General features: G+C 45.2%; 1 protein-coding gene across 2 annotated transcripts in view; it reads right to left on the reverse strand.

Annotated features, from left to right (window-relative positions):
* The window catches only part of LDAH (lipid droplet associated hydrolase), a 132052-nt gene that overhangs the window by 7071 nt on the left and 99638 nt on the right, over nucleotides 1-25343 (reverse strand). For both annotated transcript variants that reach the window (XM_077311649.1, XM_077311639.1), the window contains exon 6: nucleotides 11410-11492. In XM_077311649.1, coding sequence (XP_077167764.1) covers nucleotides 11410-11492 — 83 coding nt within the window. The remainder of the gene's footprint in view (nucleotides 1-11409; nucleotides 11493-25343) is intronic.

Genomic DNA, 25343 nt, shown 5'->3' on the forward strand with positions numbered 1-25343 from the left:
CCTTCTCTGCCTTTTTGTATCCTCTCCCCCCCTTCCAAGAAAAGAAAGAGGCTTGGCTCCCCCCCCACCCTTCTGAACTACCCTAACCACGTGCAGAACACTTTCCTGTTTCAATGGAGGGGGGGGGGGGAAGAGGAAGACCCGAGTTCAAAGCGATCTGGATTCAACAGGATTGACAATGGAATAAACAAAGTAAGTGCAGACTCTGCCCTGGCTACCCTGATTTAATCGCTGATAATCTATCGACAGAATCATAGCTACAGTCAAATCTAAAAACTAAGTCTATAAAAGACTCAGACCCAGTCATGCAGATGCATATTTCATCCATGCTGCATGATTCATAAGTATGTACCCTATATACATGCGTATAAGCCTAGTTTTTCAGCACCTTTTTAAACACCGAAAAAGCCCTTTTCAGCTTATATGCAGTATATATGGTAATTGAAATAACAGCCTGTTCCAGCCAGCCAATCGTTGCATTGCCTTTTGCAAATGTGTGCCTCAAGCTGATCTTGCTCTGACTTGTGTTTCTTTTAAAAGTTGATGTTTACAGTTCTTTCTTTCAATGTTCAGTTTTACAGTTCTTTATTCCAGTGTTTTGTTCTGGGGGGGGACACTGCAGTTGTAGTTAGAGTTGTCCATTCTCCCAGTTTGGTAGCTGTTGTACTTGTTGTAGTAGGTTGCCAACTTTGGGTATTGTTCTGGTTTGCTGGCCTGGGGGGCACCGTTTGGTTCTCCTGCCAGAGCTGTTCTTACAGAGCAGTTCTGTCAGAGCTCTCTCAGGGTGTCTGGCATCGAGGAAGGGAAGTCAATTGTAAGCCGCTTTGAGACTTCTTTGGTTAGTGAAAAGCGGGGTACAAAAACCAGCAGCTATTCATCCTCTTGTCTTTTCTGTATTTGTTGGGGGGGGGGAGGCTGGATGGGGGAGCCTGTGATGATGGAACATTTCCTACCCTCGGCTTATATGCAAGTCAATAAGTTTGCCCAGATTTTGTGGCAAAATCAGGTGCCTCGGCTTATATGCGAGTATATACAGTATATTTTTCAACCGTACCACACTTCGTGATTCAGTTTCCCAAACGGGAAACAAAATGGTTTAATTGCAGTCCTCGCTTCCCTAAATCTTCCCATGCACATTCTGCCTTTAAAAAATCTTGAACACATTATCAAATGAAACTTCCGTAAGATACGAGTGGAGAATTCAGATACCACACAACTATGGCAGCTGCTGCAAAAACACTAGAAGAATCTGAGATGGCTATCAACAGGATGTTTATGTTTAAAGAGTTTCTAGGAAAATAATGAAGGTTTCCTGCAGTGGACTGCGCTGGCATGACCGATCGAGAAAGTGTAAAAGTACTGACAAAAAATTCCCTTCTTCCGGGTGGTAGAGCTTCCGCGGAATCATGGATGAAAAAAAGAAAAAGACAGTAGATTAAATGTAGGATAAGCAGCCAAGTACTGGTGCCCTCTGTTCAGATCGGTCAACAGACTTCACTTTCAACCTGGGGCCCACTTTAGACACTCCAGCTGGTCCGCTTTTCACCGCCCAAAGGAGTCTCAAAGCGGCTTACAGTTGCCTTCCCTTCTTCTCCCCACAACAGACACCCTGTGAGGGAGGTGGGGCTGAGAGAACTCTGAGAACTGTGACTAGCTCAAGGTCACCCAGCTGGCTGCATGTGGAGAAAGGGGGGAGGGATTAAACCCGACTCTCCAAATTAGAAGCCACCACCGTTAACCACTACACCAAGATGGCTATTGACCAGTGGTTCTCAACCTCCCCAATGCCGCAAACCTTTAATACAGTCCCTCATGTTGTGATGATCCCAAACCATAAAATTATGCAAGTGTTCTTTCACAGAAATTAAACCAAAACTGACCAATGGCGTGAAGATCCATGGTTCATGGATTGTATATAAATTGTTTTTTTTCCCTGGGGTTTCTCAGTTCTGTTCTGCCTCTTGTCCTACCATGCCGATCTCTCTCTTTTCCGCTGCTCCAGACAGGAAAACGCTCTATCTCGATCTACCCCGCAAGGCTGTTGTGTGGATAAAATGGAAGAGGAGCAATGTCGACCCCCAGGTTGAGAACCACCGCTGTAGGCAGTAAGAGAAGCCATGCTTTAACAGGCTGATATGCTGCACTCTTTGCAGGATTCCTGAGTTAAATTGATCCTATCAAATGATGGATGTAATCTAGTTCGCAAAACTTCAGCCAAGGAATCCCCTTCCCTTACCCCCTGCCCTTTTTAGTAAAGGGACATAAAAAAACTGCCCCAGCTGTTCTTTCATTGTGGAATTTCCTCTTCTTCTTCCCAATAACATCATAAAAATGAAACAATCTGCTGGTTTTGGAAATTCTGCTTTGAATTTTGGACTTCACATATGCTGTACTTTGGCATGGCCAGTTGGATGGGAGTTGGGCCCAAAAACACTTGATAAAAGAAGAATTCTTTCACAAAAATGTCCGTGCCATATGGAGATCATCCGGTGCTATATTTGTGCTTGTCTTAATCTGCAGGGAGAATGATTTCGTGTTTTGTTTTTTTCTTCATGACAAAGTGGAACCAAATTATTGATGAATGCAATTAAATTCCCTAGCTGCCTGTGCCACTCAAGGACTATCTTCTAGGTGTAAAAAAGTTCTGGGTTTTCTTGATGTACCTTTGAAGAAATTACATTACAAAAAAAGAAAGGTTCACAATGGAAAATCAACAGATTAACAATATCAATTCAAATATTGATATATAGCAGATTAGATGTATACTTGTGTTGTTAATTTTATATGAAAGGCGATAGGATTTTGCCACCTTTGATACAACAAACTGTTTTTGGAGGTTTCTGGAGGTATGTGTATTTGAAGTAATTCTTTGCTGCATTGTTTAATTTGACTAATATGGATAATAATCTGTACATTTTGAATTTAGGATTGGAGGACTCAACCACTGATGAACTCAATGAAAACGGAATTTATCTAGAAGCCATTATGGTTGTTCCTTCTGGTATATAAAAGAATTGTAAAAGAAATTGAATTGAAATTCATCATATACACAGATATATTGCCTTGGAAAGGTTCCCTGGTCTGTACCTTTGAAGAAAAGCTGGTCACTCACAATACAGGAGCTACCAGTTCCTCGCTGGGCGTATCAGTGGAGGCTTTTCAAATTTGTTCTGGAAAATGTTGAGGTCTTAGTGGTCTTGGATGCTTTAGGATGCTTAGGGCTGATCCTGCGTTGAGCAGGGGGTTGAACTAGATGGCCTGTATGGCCCCTTCCAACTCTATGATTCTGTGATTCTGTGATGTCACTGACTACAGGAGAGACTAAATTAACTGTTTGAATATGAAGACTTGGATCCAGCAGAAGGCTTTCCGTGAATGAGAAGGGGGATCACTGATTCCCTCTTCTTAGGGATGCCAGCCTCCACGTGGGACCTTGGGGATCCCCTGGAATTACAGGGCATCTTCAAACTGCAGCGATCAGTACCCCTGGAGAAAATGGCTGCTTTGGAGGGTAGATTCTATGGCATTGTACCCCACTGAGGTCCTCCCTAGACTCTGTCCACCTGTCTCCAGGAATATTCCACCTACCTGGATCCGGCCACCCTAACCCTTCCCACTGCTCACTTCCAGTGACCTCCCATGCTGTTTCCGGGGTGCCCTTTCCTCAAGGAGGAGCATTACAAAGTGGATTTGGGATTGCAGACTAAGAGCAGGTACAGTGAGGCATCAGAGGAGATGGGGTTCCACCTCAGATTGACATAGATGATTGTTGCTCAGGGAAAATAAGGGATATTCCTCTGTGCTATGTTCGACAATAGCTTCAGCAAGCGCCTATACCTTCCTGTCAGCTGACCACCAAGAGCTGGGATGACCTTACGGTTAGGAAGGAAGAGAAAGCTCCTCTTCGATGCAGATTTGAGGAAACCATTGAGGGAAATATTATATTTTTAACACCTTGAAGGTGTCAATAGATTTGCTATGTTGGGCTCCAATATGATGTCGGGTACCTTTCTATCTATCACTGCCCAAGTCAATGGAAATAACCTTGATAAATGAGTGAATTAATATGCACACATTTTTTCAAACGTAGGAGTGCTAATTTTTTGTGATAATTAGAGTAGCGCCTTGTGATCTAGACTTGCCAGCTCTGGGTTGGGAAATATCTGGAGTCTTTGGGAATGGATCTGGAGTAGGTAAGATTTGGGGCAAGGAGTATAATGGAGTATAACTCTAGGGAGTCCACCTTCCCCCAAGCAGCCATTTCCACCAAGGGAACTGATCTCTTTAGTCTGGAGATGAGCTATAATTTCAGGGGATCCCCAGGTTCTATTTGAGGACTGGCATCTCTGTTCTGATCTGAAACGTGTGCATCTCTCTCAGAGTGTCTGTTGTTTCTTACATTTGGCCCTATCCCTACTCCTGAGGAACCTGTTTTTATATATTCGCTGCTGATTTAGGAGGATGTAAGCTAAAGTGTGTGGAATTCTCAAGTCACTGAGAGAGGCTTAGGCCAAATCTTGTGTTAAATTTGGCCCTAAGATTAGATTAACAGCTCATAAGTATTTGGTCATGATCTACAATATTGGGACACATTTTTTTCTCCTGGGACATCCCAGTCCTCGCAAGAGTAAATGCATATCTTAGTGTCCAAAGGTAACATCCGAACTGTCATCCTTCATCTTCCACTTTCAGTGAACTTAATCTCTACGAGGTCAATATTTTGGTGCACTCGACTTTTAATATATTGTGCGTATACCAAAAAGTCCAGTCTGAACATGTCACAGAATCATTTGGGGTCCTGCTACGTGAGCCCATAAGCCCATTTCAGGGCTACGTGTCGCAAAATCCTCATGTGCATCTCTCCTAACTTCCACTCTGAACTTCAGCAGTGCGCAGTGCAGTCCAAAAAGTACACGGGACCTGCCAAAAGGAGAGGTGTTCCTGGCTGTAGAGAAGATTTTAGACCATATGGAGTGTTTGGAAGATTTTCCACAACTGGAGGCAAATAATTTACTCTGGCTATGGGCACAGAGTCGGCATCTGTGGTGTCTTCCATATTGCTGCTTTCCTGATTATGATACTTTCAAGAGCAATAACTATTAACTTGCTATGGACAGCTTTGGACACCGGGCCATGAAAACGAGGCAACACCAGACCAGCTGTTTCAATAAAACCAGTTCAAAATTGGTTTTGGCCGCTTCAGTTTGCAATTTTCTTCAAGTTGGTTGAAAACGAGCCCTTGCCTTAAAAGAACGCACCGTCGTTAATTTGTTAGTGACATTTTTTTTTCTCTTCAAAGACATTTTGACTTGAATTTTGTGTTGCAAAACAGGCTCATCTTCATAAAAGGCTTTGGGCAACAATCTATGTATGCCTTTAACTGTGCTTAGAGACATGGAGTGGGTTATCATAATTTTATTTATTTATTTATTGGATTTATAGCCCGCCACTCTTGAAAATCGGCTCCCGGCAGGAGGACGGGGCACACCGGGGCCATCCTTGCTGGTGGGAAAGGGGGAGCGAAAGAGAAAATTGCTGCCCTGCAGAATGCTGGTGTCGTCGTCAGCATGTCTCGGCTCCACTACGTACAAGGAGTTCGAGAAGAGGAAAATGCTGTAAAGGGAGAGTCCGTCGGAACATGCCATCTCCGAAAGACCAGCACAGCCTGCCACCCCCTCGTGCCCCTCTGTCCTTGTCACAGGCTCAGTTCTCTTGGCTTGAATCCAGCTGTCGTTGGTTTTCTGAATTCAGCTTCAAGCCCACGACGTTTATTTCGGTGGCTCCTTTGTTCAGACATGATTGTACATCATAAAGGTAAAGGTATCCCCTGTGCAAGCACTGGGTCGTGTCTGACCCTTGGGGTGACGCCATCAAGCGTTTTCATGGCAGACTCAATACGGGGTGGTTTGCCAGTGCCTTCCCCAGTCATTACCACTTACCCCCCAGCAAGCTGGGTACTCATTTTACCGACCTCGGAAGGATGGAAGGCTGAGTCAACCTTGAGCCAGCTGCTGGGATCGATCTCCCAGCCTCATGGGCAGGGCTTCAGGCTGCATGTCTGCTGCCTTACCACTCTGCACCACAAGAGGCTCTTGTACATCATAGGAAGCGAATAAATCAACCACTAAACTTGATTTATTTGGAAGAAAAGAAAAGAAAATTGGCTCACGGCTCATCGCACAAAACAATCCATACGATAAAACCCAATAAAACCCCATTAAAACCCCAGTCACTACAATACAACAAAACCTTGATAGATGGCAAGAAAACCATGGTTCTCCTTAAAACGGGAAGGCCCTTGCAAGGTGAGTATTGGGGGGGGGGGGAAACCAAGATGTTCGGCACCAAGATGTTCAGGTGCCGATGCCAAGGGGGACCCATACCACCTTGCTCTAATCCCCCCCCCAAGAAGTAGCTCATCTTGTTTCATCTGAGATTACTTCTATTCTTCAACGACTTTGCAAAGAGGTGGTGGTATTGTTCTCCAGCAAAAGAACCAAGAGATATGAATGCAGCTCCACCATTCCACACAATTGTCAGAACAAGAAGAAGAAGAAGAAGAACAGTTGGTTCTTATATGCCGCTTTTCCCTACCCGAAGGAGGCTCAAAGGGGCTTACAGTCGCCTTCCCATTCCTCTCCCCACAACAGACACCCTGTGAAATGGGTGAGGCTGAGAGAGCGCTGATATCACTGCTCAGTCAGAACAGTTTTATCAGCGCCGTGGCGAGCCCAAGGTCACCCAGCTGGTTGCATGTGGGGGAGCGCAGAATCGAACCCAGCATGCCAGATTAGAAGTCCGCACTCCTAACCACTACACCAAACTGGCTCACCTCCTGTAGCCACCATGATGTAATCAGAATACTGAAGCGACTGAGTACCAGTTAAGATGGTCTTTATTGGAAGCTCTGCTCTGTGAGCTCCATGGGCAGAAGCAAAGGTGGAGACCTTTCCTGCAATGGTGCCAAGACTTTGCATCTCTCTTCCCATAAATGTTCAGATTTGCAGGCTTTTAGACCCCAAGGAAAAAATAGGTGTTTTTTTTTTCAAATTGCCCCTAACTGTGAAGATTTTAATGGAAGTTCTTTACCCACTGTTGGCTGCTGATTTTTTAATGTTAGCATTCATGATGGCAGCTGTGTTGGTGGTTGGGTTGCCAGATTCTCCATGGCCTCTGGTGGTGGTGGTAGAGGGGAGGGTTGCCAGATGCAGGTTGGGAAATGCCTAGAGCAGTGGTTCTTGATGCTGCAACCCTTCAATACAGTTCCTCATGTTGTGGTGACCCCCAACCATACAATGATGCAAATGTTCTTTCACAGAAAGTAAACCTAAACTGACCAATGGCGTGAAGATCCATTGTTCATGATTGTATATAAATTGTTTTTCCCCCCGGGGTTTCTCAGTTCAGAGAACCACTGGCCTAGAGATTTGGGGATGGAGACCTCAGTGGGGCCCATTGCCATAGCATCCACCCTCCAAAGCATCCATTTTCTCCATAGGAACTGACCTCTGTGGTCTGGAGATGAGCTGTAATTCTGGGGATTATGCATGTGGGATTATGCATTTGCAATTTACCAAGAATAAAAGAATTACTTCTCATTGTATTTAGCGAAACAGTGGAATCAGGTGTGTATCTGTTTAAATGTATGTACCGTGAAAAATCATTTCCTATGAAGGCATAACGTGCAATATGAGAATGTGTTTTCTATTTCTCAGTGTCTAAATGGAGCATGGTTACATCTAACTGGGACTGCTTTGTATCTAGTTTTGTTGTTATTTTCCAGCTCCTCCGCGTTGTGTTTTTGAATTCTTCGAAAAGGGGATTAAGCAAATTCATGAGGGATGGGCCTCCCCCTACTTACTCCCCCGCCTTCCGTTACAGCACTGGAAATTGTTCCACAAACCAACCGGGTGAACTTATGCCGGTGGCCGTTAGGAGCTAGATTTAGTTGTCCAGTCTTTTCATTGCATGTTTTTCACTATTTCAAGATATTTATATTGCATTTTAATGATGTTGTTAGCCTCCCCGATACGCTGGTGAGGGGCGGGATACAAAACCAATAAATAGTAGTAGCACTAGTGGTAGTAGTAATAGTAGTAGTAGTTATTAGCCATGGTAAGTAAATGGAGCAGTCATGCTCCGAGACTGTCTCTGGCGGCCAAACCATCCTCTCCAGATGTTGGAGGGTGGCCAAACCATCATCACCAGATGTTCATGGACTACATTTCCCACGAGCCCCTGCCAGTTGGCCATGCTGGCAATGGTACAGGGAAATTGTAGCCCATGAACATTTGGAGAGCTTAAGTTGGCCACCCATGCTGCATTTAGGCCTTCCAGGAATATCTGGCTGACGGGGTGGAATACAAGGCTGGGGATGCTGCTAGATCCTGGCCTATGGTTAGAGACTCAAGTCTCCTCTGTAGGACATAGTGTGGCTTATCCTCTCCTGCTGGTCCGTCAGCTACAACCATTCCTTGAAAGCGTGATCTGTCCATAGCGATCTATGCTCTGATTGCATCTACGTTAGGTACATCGACTGTACTCTGTCCGGGACTGCCTTTGAAAACAGTTGGGAAACTTCAGTGGGTCCCTAATGGGAGGGCGGGGCTACTATTCAGGCAGGTTGCCAACCTCCAGGTGGTGGCTGGAGATTTCCTGCTATGACAACTAATCTCCAGGTGACAGAGATCAATTAATCTGGCGAAGATGGCTGCTCCATAGCACTGAACCCCCCCTGAAGTTCCTCTCTTCTACAAACCCCACCCTTCTCAGGAGAAAATGACTGCATTGGAGGGTCCTCAGGCTCCGTCCCCAAAATCTCCAGGTATTTCCCTGCCCAGAGCTGGCAACCCTATTCGAGGGGACCGATAGCAAGTGGGTTTATAATATGGATTAATGACCCTCAGTCATTAGAGCAATGGTTCTCAACCTGGGGGTCGGGACTCCTTTGGGGGTTGAATGACCCTTTCACAGGGGTCGCGGCAGGACAAGCAGCTTGGCCGGAGGGGGGGGGGTGCCATCCACACAACACCTTGCGGAGTAGATCGAGATAAAGCGTTCATCTGTCTGGAGCAGCGGAAAAGAGCAAGATTGGCATGGTGGGACAAGAGGCAGAACTCAGCTGAGAAACCCCGGAAGAAAACCAATTTATATACAATCATGAACAACGGATCTTCACGCCGTTGGGTCACTTTCAGTTTAATTTTTGTGAAGGAACACTTGCATAGTTTTATGGTGGGGGAGGCACCACAACATGAGGAACTGTATTGAAGGGCTGCGGCATGAGGAAGGCCAAGAACTACTGCATTAGAAAGAGGGCAGGGAATAAACAGAATACCATCAACCCCTTCATTCCATGGCCACGGTATGACTTTAAACCCCTAGAATTGTCTACAGACGGTCTCGTCCCCCTTCCCCATTTGCACTGCTGTTCCTGGGCCCTCTGCCCCAATTTTGAAAAGAACCACATTGCCTCCTGGTCCCCAGCTCAAACTAATTATGCTGCAAAACGGGGCTTGGAAAACAGAAATAATTTAGTGTCTCTTCTCTCACCTCTTTCAGCACACAACATGCAAATGGAGTCCAGAAATAACTTTTCCTCTTCCCCAGCAGCTGGCATTGTCAGGTGTTAAGATTGGCTTTACACTTAGGATCACGCTGACTACTAAACAGCATACATTTTTCAAAGCGACGACCTGCCAGCTCTAGAGCGGCTTGGCCTACACTTCCTGTTCTTGCACACTCCCAGGCCTTTCTGAGCCAAGCCAACTTTTGACTGTCAGAACGCTTCAGGTATAACTTTTCCCGCCAACTCTCATTTCTCCCCTAATTTTCACATTCACAGAAATGATTAGAAGGAAGGATCGGGGCGGTGGCCGTGGGGGGGGGGGAGGGGGGGAGAGACGAAAGGCCTTTAATTTCACACTTGGCCTTTGCTCCACCGTCCCCTCGCCAGGTTTTTGGCCCACTTTGCCTCAGCTTTTGCTTTTCCTGGGGACAGCTTGCCGCCTTCAAATTGCAAGGACACCGAGCAGCCAATAAAACACAAGTTTTCAAAGACGGCTCCCAGGTGCCAAAGCCCTGCTTGGATTGACGTCGTGAGGGAAAACAGATGGAAATAGCCAAAAGCACCTGCAAGACACTTGCTGCCTGCCATAGCCCTGAACTTAGCAAGGGAAGTGAGAAAGTTTTACAACGATCGCAAGTACAGTGAAGTCAGTGGGTGCACACCCCACACAGGGATGGTCTGAAAAAATGGCAGAACCACAAGGCCATTGATGAGCCATTGTGATGCTAAATGCTTCAGGTAAGCGGCCAGTGTTAGAAGAAGAAGAAGAGTTGGTTCTTATATGCCGCTTTGCCCTACCCGAAGGAGGCTCAAAGCGGCTTATAGTCGCCTTCCCTTTCCTCTCCCCACAATAGAAAAGCGGCATATAAAAACCCAACTCTTCTTCTTCTTAAAGAAAGCGGTATAAAGCCTGGCTGTTTACCCTGTTTCTCTGAGATGCTGGGCTCATGACTGTCTTTTTATTTGCTTTTGGGTTTTTTTAATCTCTGTTAATATTGTTGCCAGTCACATTGAATGCTGCAGACGAAAGGCTAGATCCTACCATCTCCCCGAGAACACCTATGATGTCACCGCCATTTTCCTCCTGGAATTCCCTGGACTCTCAGACTTAGGCCCTCATAGTATTCGTAAAGTCAGGGAATTCTGGTGGGGGAAACAGGATTGTTATCCCCAGAGATGCTAAATTGTCAAGTTAGAATCACAGAACTATAGAGTAGGAATGGACTTCTAGGGTCATCTAGTCCAGGGGTAGTCAACCTGTGGTCTTCCAGAAGTCCATGGACTACGATTCCCATGAGCCCCTGCCAGCAAACACTGGCAGGTGCTCGTGGGAATCGTAGTCCATGAACATCTGGAGGACCACAGGTTGACTATCCCTGATCTAGTTCAACCCCCTGCAGAATGCAAAAAGTTCAGAAATATCTGCCCACCCAGAGTGACCCCAATTCCATGTCCTGATGATGCCCCTGCCCCCCCCCAAAAAAAAAAACTCAGAATCCCTGGCCAGTCTAGCCTGGAGGAAATTTGCCTCCCGACCCCCAAGTGGTGATTGGCATTTCCCTGGGCATTCAACAAAGGGCCACAAGTGCTGAGCACCGTCACAATCCGTTCTGCCCACCCACATACGATCTGACTAAGTTCACAGAATAGTTTGGCATTAAGTTAATTTAAAAAAGAACCCTCTCTCAAATTAATACAGGCAGATCAATTCCACACCTGGAGAGTTAGATCAATACGAAACTTTTCTAGGCCTCGGGAAAGCAAAACTCTTCGAAAAGCATAAACGAGAACGGCCAGAAACTGCCTAGCCAATGAAAGTAATGCAAAGAGTCGAGGATTACCTTCTTTAAGTGTTGTCTTATGGTACGGCGGTCTCTCTCCACAACAATCCTCATCTCTTGACTTGCCAAGTACATGACGTTAGCTGCAAAAGAGACGAACATAAGCTCAATGGTGGAATTCCGAGCACAGTGTCTGTCGACCCTGGGGCTGCAATTTTTTTTAATTCAGTCCGGCTAGAACCATTGAGGTTTAACTGTTCTCAAATAACAGACTGGAGAATGAGCATCAAAGAACTGCAGCAATAGTATGTGCTCTTTGGTACCCAATAAGGTGGTCAGGTCCCTCAGAACAGCTGGCAGGGGATGGGAAATGAAAACAACACGCCCACGTAACCGAGAAGTGACATAGGCATATGGGAGGATGCTCTGGGTTTGAGGGCAAAACTCTATGGTAGAATTAGCTTCTACCATAGAGTTTTGCCCCCAAACCCAGATGTTTGCCCTCTGATGTCACTATGTGACATAATTAATTTCCAGGTGACATAATTTCTGGCGTTCCTCCCTTTTTGGGGAGAGGGTAATTCTCCCCTCCTGGCCAGCTGGCCAGTGGTGGAGAGGTGGGAGCTGAAAGCAGGAGACTCCCACCGGGGTGTCTAGCATCCCTACACCCCAACTTGTTAACAGAGGCCTAGTTCCTATACTCACCATATGGCAGAGGAGCATGAATGCTTTATGTGCTGCCAGTGTACCTATTAAGATACGACTTCTTTAAGTAGTCCTCCCTCCTGTCTGAGGAGAAGATATCAAATCATGTAATTAAAGATACCTTATAACAGGGGTAGTCTGCAAACGCTGGCAGGGGCTCATGGGAATTGTAGTCCATGGACATCTGGAGGACCACAGGTTGACTACCCCTGCCTTATAACAATGCTGCTGAATTGAACAGCATTATGCGGTATCACATTATCTTACCATACCAATGTAGCTTTCCTGAGATTGACCCACGTCTCTGGTCAGTAGCTTTATAACAGGCATGGCTATCAGTTCTCTGATCATGCAGCTTATAAAGCACATCATGTACTCGACCTGGAAAGGCCTCAGTTGTGCTGCACCACTTACCATCACCATGTTTATAAACCACTGACAGGGACCACCTCAGAACAGCAAAGGTCTGTAGCTACCTGGCATTTCTGTGGGCTTCCTAATGATAGTACCCCTTTCTCCTAGCCACTAAGACTCCACGTCCAGTGGCACCATAAAGACTAACAACATTTATTTCTGGATGGACTTTCTTCAGATATGTGAAGGGAAATCATAATGGGAATTCATAAAGGGTAGATTTTATTTTTGTATTTACAGTATCCGAGGATAATCTACTTCTAAAGCGTAGCCAGGCAAGCGATGTTCGGAAGTGCTTTACCATTGCCTGCCTCTGAATCATGACCCCTAGCATTCCTTGTAGGAACCACCACCCAAATCCTTGGAGGTCTCCCATCCAAATACTAGCCAGGGTCAGCCCTGCTTAGCTTCTGAGATTTGACAGGGTTGGGCTTGCCTGGGCTATCCAGAGTTGAGTTGAGGTTTGGAGTGAATTCCATCAGGGATTCATTATCGTAAATACTTTGTCAACTCCTAGGTTTGGAAATCCCTGGAGATTTGAGGGTGGAAGGGGGGTGGAGTTTAGGGACGAAAGGGTTCTTGGTAGGGCATAATAATGCCATATAATTTGCCGTCCCAAACAGCCACCCCCCTCCCATGGAGAAGTGGAATAAATGCTTTAAATCAGTGGTCCCCAACCCCCGGTCCGGAGACCGGTACCGGTCCGTAGATCAGTCAGTATCAGGCTCCTCCTCGTCCTCCTCCCCAACTGCTGCCTCGGGGGCTGCCCTGCCACTCTGCCGCTGGCTCACCTTTGGTGCTCTCCAGCGGCTGCCATGACTGGGGCTCCTCCTCAGCATGGCACTCAGCAGTTGCTGCTTACAGCACCCCCCAGTGGGCGGTGGGAAATCAGGGGCGCCGGTGGGAAAGCAAGCGGAGCAGGGGCTCAGGCGGCAGCAGCAACGTTCCTCAGCAAAATACTACCCCCCCGTCTCCGTAAAATTGTCAAGCGTTGACCGGTCCCCAGTGAGAAAAAGGTTGGGGACCACTACTTTAAATGAATAAATACCTGTTCTCTGGTGATCAATTGTAATTCTGAGAGCTCTCTAGACCACATATGGAAAACAGCAACCCTCTTTGCAAGTGCTGCAAGACTTAATAAACAAGATAAAGGAGTAGGGTACAGGACTTATTGTGTGCTTTTTTGGGAGAGGTATTTGAAAAGCTTTCATTAGCAGCTTCGAGACCCAGACATGTGTGTGTGTGTGTGTGGGGGGGGGGATAGAAAATAAATGGTATTAAATACATGAATTAAGCCTTTGCAGATGATCTTTGTAAATAATAATCTGTTCAGCCCAAAGCATTGTTTATTGGTATATAACCCTGGCTCTCATTTTATTGTGAAATCCAGTTTATGGAAGATGTTATACTGTTTTTATTATATCATTTAACTGTGCAATCCAGTTTTATTGCATGTATTATACTGATATTTGTTGCATTGTTTTTTATAACTGCAATTTGTCTTGAGTTTCAGCAAGAAAGTTGGATAAATATTCTTAAGAACAGTAGCCTGGGAGTAAGTCACACTGAATAAAATGAAACTCATGTCTTACTAAACATGCATAGGAATATACTACAAAATAAATTATTTCCCTAAAAAAGATTCACGTGTCTAGCTGTGTTGGTCTGAAGTAGCAGAACAAAATTTGAGTCCATACCCAAGAAAGCTCACACCTGGAATAAAATTGGTTGATCTTAAAGGTGACATTGGACTCAAATTTTGTTCCCTAAGTAAGGGAGTCCACTTTCTGATAGAAGTGAAATGCCTGAGCATTAAATGTATCTGGCTTTCCACAAATGAATGCATGGAAGTCAACAGGGTTTTGGGACATTTCAGATTCCTGTTGGATTTCTCAACTGATTACCTCCACGTTGAGAGCCAACTTGGTGTAGTGATTAAGACCAGCTTCTAATCTGGAGAGCCGGATTTGATTCCCCACTCCTCCACATGCAACCAGCTGGCTGTCCTTGGCTAGTCAAAGTCCTGTTAGACTTTTCTCAATGCTCTCTTGGCCCCACCTACCTCACAGGGTGCCTGTTATGTGTAGAGGAAGGGAAGGCGATTGTAAGCCACGTCGAGACTCCTCCAGGGAGTGAAAAGCAGGGTATAAAAACCAACTCTTCTTCTGCTTTACATTAGTAACATTTACTGGCGTAATGACATTTGGAGCTACAGGCACAGTTAAAAGCAACACATTTTCACAAGAGGCACAGGAAAAGGAAGACGAATCAGACAGATCCTCAGTGATGACCCTGAACATTATATTCAACAAATGCTCTGAGGAAATGGAGGCAAATGGCACAGAGCAGGGAGGGGTCACTGACGGCAATGGGAGGAAGATCCAGGTGCCAGAAGGTCAGCTCTTCATGTAGACACAGAGTTAGCAGAAGCCCCGATGAAACCCAAACAATCAGGCTGCTTGGAACTAGAGTGGACACTGAAGGAACAAGTTTAACAAGGAGGGATGCCGGCCTTCTAATGGTGCCTGGCGAGTCTCCCATTATTACAGCTCCAGACTGCAGAGAATGGTGCCCCTAGAGAAAATGGGTGCTGTGGAGGGGGACCTGTATTCCCCCCAGGACCCTGCCTCCCACCAGTTCAATTCCCAAATCTCAAGCAGTTTCCCAGTCTGGAGTTAGTGACCCTACCCTCATAACCTGCCAGTGGCCAGAGGGGAACTGGCAACCCCACTGACAATATAAAGGTAAAGGTATCCCCTGTGCAAGCACTGGGTCATGTCTGACCCTTGTGGTGACGCCCTCCAGCGTTTTCTTGGCAGACTCAATATGGGGTGGTTTGCCAGTGCCTTCCCCAGTCATTACCGTTTAACCCCCAGCAAGCTGGGTACTCATTTTACCGACCTCGGAAGGATGGAAGGCTGAGTCAACCTTGAGCCGGCTGCTGGGATTGAACTCCCAGCCCCATGGGCAGAGCTTTCAGACTGCATGTCTGCTGCCTTACCACTCTGCGCCACAAGAGGCTCATACTGACAATATAAATCAACATAATAAACTATAATATCAAAGGGATCTTTTTCAGTCCAACCACGGCTAATGTCTCTCCACAGTGCTGTAATTTTCTTTCGGGACAACTTGCAAATTGCCACCGGTTTCAGGCTAATTTTTGATCAAGCATGCTTACATAGATCTTCTTCAAGCATCAGTGTATCTACGGTTGGATTACTGAACTCATATGAACCCCAAAATAAGGGCTTAACCGCGGTCCACCAACTCAAAGGAATGGCATATGGTTGAGGCCAGGGCAGAGCCCGGGTTCCATCCAAGATCCCTGATCCATCGGCCAGTCGTTCTCTCCTCTCTCTCTTACAGGATTGACGTCCGACCTCTCTCTGAACAAGCGGGGGAAGTGGGGAAAGTTATAGAATAGAATGCCATCTTTTATTGTAATAACGGGGTATTTACGGGATTTTATGTGATTTTGATTTTATATTTTATTGTGAACCGCCGTGAGACCTTTTGGGGAACGGCGGTATATAAATCCAACTATAAATAAATAAATAAATAAATAAATAAATAAATAAATAAATAAATAAATAAATAAATAAATAAATAAATAAATAAATAAATAAATAAATAAGGCTAAAGCGCTGACATGCCAACAGTACAAGATTTTTCTGATTTATATTGTACTGCGCTGTGCTTTCCTATGTATTCAACCCCATCAAATCTTACAGGTGAGGGGAAATCAATGCCTTACATATCTTCTATCACCATCTCTTTAAAACAAACAATACTTCCACAAGGGATGTTTTTAACCAGAAAAACAGCTAGTACTTTATGATCTTCAGGACCGATTGTTCACAAGACAATTACCTTGACACCTACCTCATCCTACCTGACATTTGTCCCCAAATATGGCAAGGCCTCCCTAACTTGCTTTAATCTCTTTCATGGAGGTAAAATTCAGCCTTTTCACAAGTTACAGGTCTTCGGAAACAGCCTCTCCTCGATAACACTTCAATTTGCCCCAAAGGTACGGTTCAACTTACGGTGTTGGTTTGTAGAGCTATAGGATGGTCATCTGCATTTTGCTAAAGGAGAGTGCTTAAAAGAATTCTCTTGTACATTTACTTTACTCTCTGAGAAATTAATGCCAGTGCAGGTAGCAACTCTGCACTCATGGCTGCCGTTAAAAAAGCCATTCCCCAAGCAGGCAAATGTGTGTCTGTGGGCCAGTCCCAAAGATGATCCTTCCCCCTGGGGAGGATTTTAACACTGCTTTCCCCCAAAGGAAAGAGATTTGTTGTGGCAATCATGAAAAAAGAGTGTGGTAACCCTCTTGGTGCTGCTGCATGAAGACCATTTTCATGACCCATAAAACATACAGTACTGATGTGTGTAGGTAAGTTCATAAGAAGGAGGTTCTTATATGCCACTCTTCTCTACCCAAAGGAGACTCATAGCGGCTTACATTCACCTTCCCTTTCCTCTCCCCACAACAGACACCCTGTGAGGGAGCTGAGGCTGAGAGAGCCCTGACATTACTGAAGAAGAGTTGGTTCTTATATGCTGCTTTTCTCTACTTGAAGGAGTCTCAAAGCGGCTTACAGTCGCCTTCCATTTCCTCTCCCCACAACAGACACCCTGTGAGGTGGGTGAGGCTGAGAGAGCCCTGATATTACTGCTCAGTCAGAACTGCTTCATCAGTGCTGTGATGCGCCCAAGGTCACCCAGCTGGCTGCATGTGGTGGAACGAGGAATCAAACCCGGTTCACCAGATTAGAAGTTGGCATTCTTCACCACTATACCACGCTGGCTCTCAACCAGCTGATGTAGCTTATCCTGGGCTGTGCTTGGTTGTCACGATTCATGCGCGGTGTAGTGCAGCCAGTTGGGTGACCTTGGGCTAGTCCCAGTTCTCTGAGAGCTGTTCTCACAGAGTGGTTCTCCCAGCCCCACCAGTCTCACAGGGTGTCTGTTGTGGGGAGAGGAAGGGAAAACTTTTTTTTTAACGCTGTTTTGGGACTCCTTCGGGTAGAGAAAAGTGGGGTATAAAACCCACCTCTTCTCTAATGAAAATGGAGTATAACCACTGCAGCTCTGCCTCCTTTCCTATGAAGACTGCTTCTGCTTTAGTGTTGAACCTTGTCAAACAAGCCCCAGGATGCCTTTCAGTGATGCACCCCACTGCATCTGTGTGCAGACGTTTATATTTCTGCTTCTACCCCAGCAAACTCTGCAACTCTACCTCAACCATGTTTCTTCTATGGCAGGGGTAGTCAACCTGTGGTCCTCCAGATGTTCATGGACTACAATTCCCATGAGCCCCTGCCAGCATTTGCTTATGGGAATTGTAGTCCATGAACATCTGGAGGACCACAGGTTGACTACCCCTGTTCTATGGGACTTGCTCCCGAGATAATATGCACAGGAAATATCTCTGTAGTCTCCTAAAGTGAGCTCTGATTCATGAAAGCTTAAGAGAAAGTAAATGGAGAGTCCTGTGGCACCTTTCAGACCGACAAAGTTTTTATTTATTGGCTGCAGAGGAGAGGACACGCAGTAAAGGGTTTAAACTACGGTACAAGTACAACGATATAGGCTAGATATCAGGAAAAAAATGTTCGCAGTCAGAGTAGTTCAGCAGTGGAATAGGCTGCCTAAGGAGGTGGTGAGCTCCCCCTCACTGGCAGTCTTCAAGCAAAGGTTGGATGCACACTTTTTTTGGATGCTTTAGGATGCTTAGGGCTGATCCTGCGTTGAGCAGGGGGTGGGACTAGATGGCCTGTCTGGCCCCTTCCAACTCTATGGTTCTATGATTCTATGATTCTATTCAAGGTCGAAAGCTCAGATACCTTGAATATAACTTCGTCGGTCTTAAAGGTGCTACTAGACTCTAAATCTGGTCTGCTGCTTCAGATCAACACAGCTACCCACTTGAATCTATGCTAAAATAAGTTTTTAAGGATTCTGTTTTGCTGCTATGGACTAACTCAGCATTCTAGCTTGGACTGCCTTAGGGCCAATCTAGACGTAATGATTTCGGTCAAGTTTCCAGCGAGGACTAGCAGCGGTGAGAACTCCATATAAAAGTGCTGCAGGGGCACTGATTTAGATCAGGAACATGTTGAGGAGGGAGGAGAGGCTCTTACCCACCCACCCGCTCTGTTTCCCCGAGGTGAAATGGCCTGGGGAGGCACTGTTTACTCCAACAGGTGGCTGCTCGCATGCCGAATGCTTGCATGTTGAGTCCTCCAAGGAAGTAAATAACTTACTCCCCTGGTGTTCCTTCAGGGCAGGAAAACAGTACAGGAAGGAAGGCCAGAGCCCCGCCTGCCCCATACCAAAGTCCTGACCACAGCTGGGACCCCAAGGCACGGCTGAACAGAGTTCCCATGCAGCTGGTACATGGCTGGTATATGGTTGCAAATTCCTGTGGCAACCATGTGACAACCTTATGTCTAGTTCGGCCCTTGGTCTAAGGTTCTTCTCGCCAGTGTCTCCTTTGTATTTCCTCCCATGGAGAGATCTGATCTGTGACCACTCCTCCGGGTTCTTCCTCTCCCCCATTGCTGCCGGACAGGATTGCAACAGAGGGCAGAACAGCCCCTCTTGCCCATATTTAAAGAAAGAAGGATTGTTTCAAAGGACTTTCTTCTGATTTTATCACCACCATGTGGCTGTAGACTTCAGGACTGAGGCTGCAGTTGTTGTTTTTGAGGGGTGATGCTTTTATGGTTTTGCTGTTTTTAATGTTGGCATGCAACAGCATGTTTCTTTAAACCAAGCTGGCCCCACTTGTTGGGGAATGACGGCCCATAAATATTTTAAATAAATAAAGCAATTATTCCTGTTGGGTATTTCCTGTCACTCTGCCATGCACACAGCAATGGTGTGTGTGTGTGTGTGTCTTAAACAAACAAGCAAACAAATAAAGGTCTTTATACCCTACTTTTATCTGCCGCAAGGAGTCTCAAAGTGGCTTACAATCGCCTTCCTTTCCTCTCTCCTCTATAGGCACCTTTGTGAGGAATGTGGGCCTGAGAGAGTTCTGAGAGAACGGTGAATGACCCAAGGAGTCTCACAGCAGCTTACAATCGCCTTCCCTTTCTCTCACCCCGAAAGGCACCTTGCAAGACAGGTGGGGCTGAGAGAACTGCAACTGGCCAAGGTCGCCCAGGCTCCAATCAGAGTTGGCGGTGACACAAAATGGAGGCATTCTCTGTTTTCTTTCAAAGAAGTTAGCTTTGATTCTGGATTAGGTTCCCAACTTCAGCCTTCTGAATTCATGAAAAGAGGGGTCAGCCCTCTCCCCCAAACGGTCATGAACCCAGAGAAACACTGAGGATTAACTTGTTAGCGATTTACAAAACACCTTGCCGGGCGCTTCAATGCAAAGAGCAACAAAAAGTCACTGGGATGTTTAACGTAGCCATTTATCCGTCTTCAGGCTAGGTAATTCAGCAACCTGAAAAGGCCATTTTAAACTGATACGGGGCTGTGAAGACCACAAATCCCCCAGTCATTATATACACCACATAGAAGGAAGTAATAAAAGCCCAGCAAGCTGAAGGCATCATTCCCAAGTCAGGCCTCAAGCACTTAGCTGCAGAGAAAATTCCACCCCAGGATCCTAACACTGACCTCTCTTCTGACCTGGAAGAAGAGATCGCCATCTTACTTTCTTGGCTTTCTCCTCACCCACCTCTTTTTCTCAAGCTGAGGGCTGGTGTCAGTCTAGTCCCATGCCTTTGCTAAACAGAGGCAGCTAGCTGGGCCGAGGGGTGCTTGATTTATTCCCGGTGGCACAATGTGGACGGGGCTCGGAATCAAGGCCCGAGAGAAGAAAAGAGAGCTTTATATCACTGGTAGCTCTTTAACCTCAACTGTCACCGCCGAAGCTTAATATCCCCATCCGCTAAATGAACAGTTTTTCTTCCTCCCCGCCCCAACAAAGCCTAATGACTGAAATCAATCAAACTTTTCCAGCCTTTAAAACCGTTGGACAGCGATTCAATTAACCACCAATTGTCACACAAAAATACCTGCTCACACAACATCGAAGTTCAAAAACGTTTTTTTTTTTGCAGCCGGGCTACACAGTAAGGCAGACTTATGTTTTTATCGTAGAGAACCCCCTGAAATATGCGTCAGGCTTCATGAAACGCCAGAAGTGGTGCAATCTTGAAGCATATTGTTGGAAAGCAGAGCTGTGTACTCGCCCACCTGGGGCTCCTCCCCTTCCCACCTTCTCCAGGCCCATCACTGGTCAGCGTCATCAAGAAACCCCAGGTTGAGAAAGACTGCAATAGGGGAAGGAAGCATTCCTGGTGGCCATGTGTACTGTAACTCAAGGGTAGTCAAACTGTGGTCCTCCAGATGTCCATCGACTACAATTCCCATGAGCCCTGCTGGCAGGGGCTCATGGGAATTGTAGTCCATGGACATCTGGAGGACCACAGGTTGACTATCCCTGCTGTAACTTAAATACACATCAGTTTATTATTTATACTTACTTATTTATCAAAGCTATATACTGCCTCTCTTGAACCACTTGTCTTGGAGCGGTATACAAATCTTTACCAATCTACATCATTGCAATATTATATAGAAACATAACATAATTATTCAATAAAAATTAAACACTAAAAGCCATTTAAAAGCTCATCTCTAATCAACAATCGAATAAGTTAGCTCCGTTGGAGGGTAGGGGAGAGAGAAACAAGAGGGCAGGATGAGGGAGGCCCAATCAGAGTGTACTAAGCAAATTTCCGCTGGCCTTAACTGTAGGCCTGGCGGAAGAGCTCCATCTTGCAGGCCCTGCGGAACTCAGCGAGTTAACAAACAAACAAAAATTCCAAACAATTGTGGCTGACACGTGTCAAACCAGTTTAGGAACAGAACAGAGTTCAACGAGATGGGCTTAAGTTAAATGTAGAGAAGGGCAGCATGAGCCCCAAGTTTGGCAAAATTAAAGACTGCTGGATGCTACAACCTCAGCTCTAGTTCCACATACTACAATGCTATGTAGGAAGCAGCCTGGGAAAGCAAGCAAGCAAGAATCGTAATTAATGGCTAAGCCAACCATCTGGGGTCCTCTGTGACATAAAACATAGATAGAAAGTGATGCCACAGCACTGGACCAATACAGAAGTTCCAAGTAAAATTGTTTTCCACTTAGTTAGCCAAGCATTTGAGGAAACTGAAAAAGAAAGAAAGAAAAAACAGATATTTCTTTTCCAACAAAAATGATCACGAGGATTACCCCAGCCTTCCGCCTGTGAGAACACACCCTCACAGATGGTGTTCTACACACATTTGACAGCTCCCTCTTACAGATGAAGGACATATAAAAAACTCAGTGGGTTACCCAAGATCAACAGAACGCACAGTTCCCTTTGTACAAGTATAGTTCTTTTGAGTTTATGAGACTTCACTTTCCAATCCAGTACAAATGGCATCCTCTGGCAGTTACAGATATATATTTGGAAAGCTGTTCTTTGATTAGATTGGGATGTTTGGAATCAGTTGAGTCTTGCTTATTTTATTTATAACATTTCTATTCCTGCTCTTCCAACAAGTGTAGGGGGGCTAACAGCAGAAATGAAAACAGACAATTTGTACAATCCTAAGAATCATTTAAAAAATACGAAGACTCGCTGCACAATTATGTAATTCAAAAGTGAAGAACAGCCACTTCCACCAACGTCTACTCAACCACAAATGGTCTCAGAGTCCAACCAAGAACACCCATCCCTGAAAAGTTAAAATTTGCAGCCTCTCCTACAAACAACAAGGCTGGAGTAATTTAGCCTTTGGGAGGCTGTTTCAATGCAATGGGGTGGTCACATAAAAAGTATAATTTCTGGCCCAGTCCAGAGAATCATCGCAACAAGATGGTCATAAAGAGATTCCTAGGCAGATCTTAGTGTACACATAGGCAAATACCAGGAGGAGCCATCCTCTTTCCATCCCAGCTTGTCCTTGTTGCACAAGGAGTACATTATCTATCTATCTATCTATCTATCTATCTATCTATCTATCTATCTATCTATCTATCTATCTATCTATCTATCTATCTATCTATCTATCTATCTATCTATCTATCTATCTATCTATCTATCTATCATATAGCGTGAAAAACTGAACCCTAATTCTTGATAGACTTAAGGGGGGGGGGGCTTATAAAAAATTAAATGCTTAATCAGTACTGGATCACAGACAATATGAATAGGAGAAAAATCTACTAAAATGCCTACCCAGAACTGAAAGCAACTTTAAGTTGCAAAAGGCATCCCCTGCCTGAAACTGACCAACCAGCTGCACACACACATAAAAGAAAAAAAAAACCCTCAGGAATCTGATTTTTCCCATTAGCATGTGGAGTAATACTCTGCAGTTTGGAGGAGAAAAATGAGGAAAGAAGAAATGTGCAGAATACAGGAATAGGATGCAAATTAAAAGAATACAGTCTTCAATTCAGTGCTAATCAGAATCAAGCTGTGATTGCAGAAAGGGTACAGGTCAGATAATCTGAAGAAATCTGACCACAATAGATGTAAGCATGTCACTCAACAAGAGGAAGCCAAAATGAGGGATTCAGCCAGGTGATAAGGGAAGAGATGGCATCATTCTCTTGCCCAAAAAGTGTACCATTTTTGAGAAAGAATTAGATGCACCATGAAGGTTTTCTTTAAATAACATCTGAACCATTTTAGAGTTCAAAAGAAAAGGTCTGAAAATATCAGCCAGAAACAGGTGGTTCCTTCTTATCTTACTTTTCTTTTGTCCCAACAGTCTTGAATAGATCTAGATCCAGACCTTTTCCAGGCCATCACTACAGCTAAATATTTAGCTAAATATTTAGCAACTGCAAAGACAGTTTCCCAATCCTAATCTGCTAGGAAAAACTAGACAATTTGTTGAGTTAGTAAATTCACATTACCTATTAAGAGGAAGGACAAATTAGACCACATTTCATACTCCAATAAAATATGTTCTAAGAACTCAAGCTGACCAGATCCATAATAACAAACCCTGTCTGGATGCACTATGCCTACGAATTGGACTTCCGGTATGGTGAAAGGAAATAAATTTAACTGACTGAGCAGAATGGCTGTAATGAGGGATTATTAAGCCTTTTAAATAGCCTGGAATAGCATAAGAGAAGCGAACTCCAAAGAATATTGGCGAGGATATATGCCGTGCCTTCAATAAGGTACTTGTTCTATTCAAATTCAGTACTGAGGGCTTTATTTGTTTTATGATGTCCATATCTTTGTCACTGAATCCTAACCCATACTGTCTATTCTTAATATTCACCTTCCAGTTTAATAAAGGAATGGAATCAGGGACATAGAAAAACTATTAATCGTTTTGTGAATTACAATATAAATAAGGGTTATGCATGATATTCAGTACAAAAGGTAGCTACTTAATCCAGTTGAGGCTTCGATCTAGGTAACCAGTACAAGGAGGGGCCATGTCTTAGATCATTGTTTCCTGGGAGCGGAGTGCTTTCGTGAGCTTCAGGTCCCAGTTACAAAAAGGCTGCTCAGTGACTGGAGTCAGATACAAAATGGCGACTTGGAGGGGCGGGGGTTAGAACCTTTCCACTGCTTTTGTCCCAAAGTAGACCACCATCACCATTGTAATATGCCCTGCTGGGGGAAAATGTAGAGTTATTATTACATTTTTTCCAGAAGAGGAAATGGAAGCTGTTGTGTATGCCTGTCTGCAGAGACCAGGAATGGGGAATCCAGGTTGGACATCGGAGATGCGTGAATTCCATTGGCTGATGGCAGGATCCAGCCTGCTATTGGTAGTCTGCTTTGTCCAATCAAGAGGCTCTGCTTAGGGCCAGTCATAGGCTTTGGTGGGAACCCCTCAAATGTATATAAGTTTGGGTGGTGATCTGTTTACTTGTTCAGTCGCTGGTGATAAATAAAGGAGCCAATGTTTTGGACATGAGAATCTCTGAGTCTTATTAAACCCCACTATTCAAACTTTAATGCAGAGGAGAAAACATCACATTTCTTTCCCATTCATATCAAAGAGCAGTGGCTCTCAACGACCCATTATGCACGGGGGGAATAATGCACATTAGGGGTGGAATGGCGGCGACTAAAATCACCGATAACGCACGGTGCCGGTGGCAACCGGCCGCAGCTTCAGTGCATGCTGCCGAAAAAGCCGCGTTAGCGAAACGCGGAAGAAAGTGCAGCTTCCGGGTGACCGGAACGCAACCAGAAGTGCCGCCGGGATCACCGCATGCATAATCGGTTAACCTGGGCATCGGAACCCCTTTGGGGGTCGAACAACCCTTTCTCAGGGGTCACGGCAGGGCAAGCAGCTTGGCTGGGGGGCCACCATCCACACAACAGCCTTGCAGGGTAGATCGAGATAGAGTGTTGGTCTGTCTGGAGCAGCTGAAAAGAGCGAGATTGGCATGGTGGGACAAAAGGCAGAACTGAACTGAGTAACCCCCCAAAAAATTTATATACTATCATGAACCATGGATCTTCACGCCACTGGTCAGTTTTGGTTTAATTTCTGTGAAAGAACACTTACATAGTTTTAGGGTTGGGGGTCACCACAACATGAGGAACCGTATTAAAGGGTTGCGGCATTAGGAAGGTTGAAAATCACTGTTATGGGGGATTGTGTGTGTGTGCGTGCACCTCACCCCCCTGCAGAGTGGGAGAGGCAGAAAGGAAAGGATTGTGGTGCTGTTGTTTTCCTACACAAACAAATGTGGCTCTTTAGTGTGAAGGAGAAAGAGGCGTGAAGTGGCTATGATTAGTTCTTAAGGGGAATGATAAGGTGGAGGTGATAGCAGCTTCCGAGGTGGGGAGGAAAACACCTTTTGATTGCTT

Source organism: Paroedura picta, chromosome 1 (genome assembly GCF_049243985.1).
Source record: "Paroedura picta isolate Pp20150507F chromosome 1, Ppicta_v3.0, whole genome shotgun sequence".
Taxonomy (NCBI): domain Eukaryota; kingdom Metazoa; phylum Chordata; class Lepidosauria; order Squamata; family Gekkonidae; genus Paroedura; species Paroedura picta.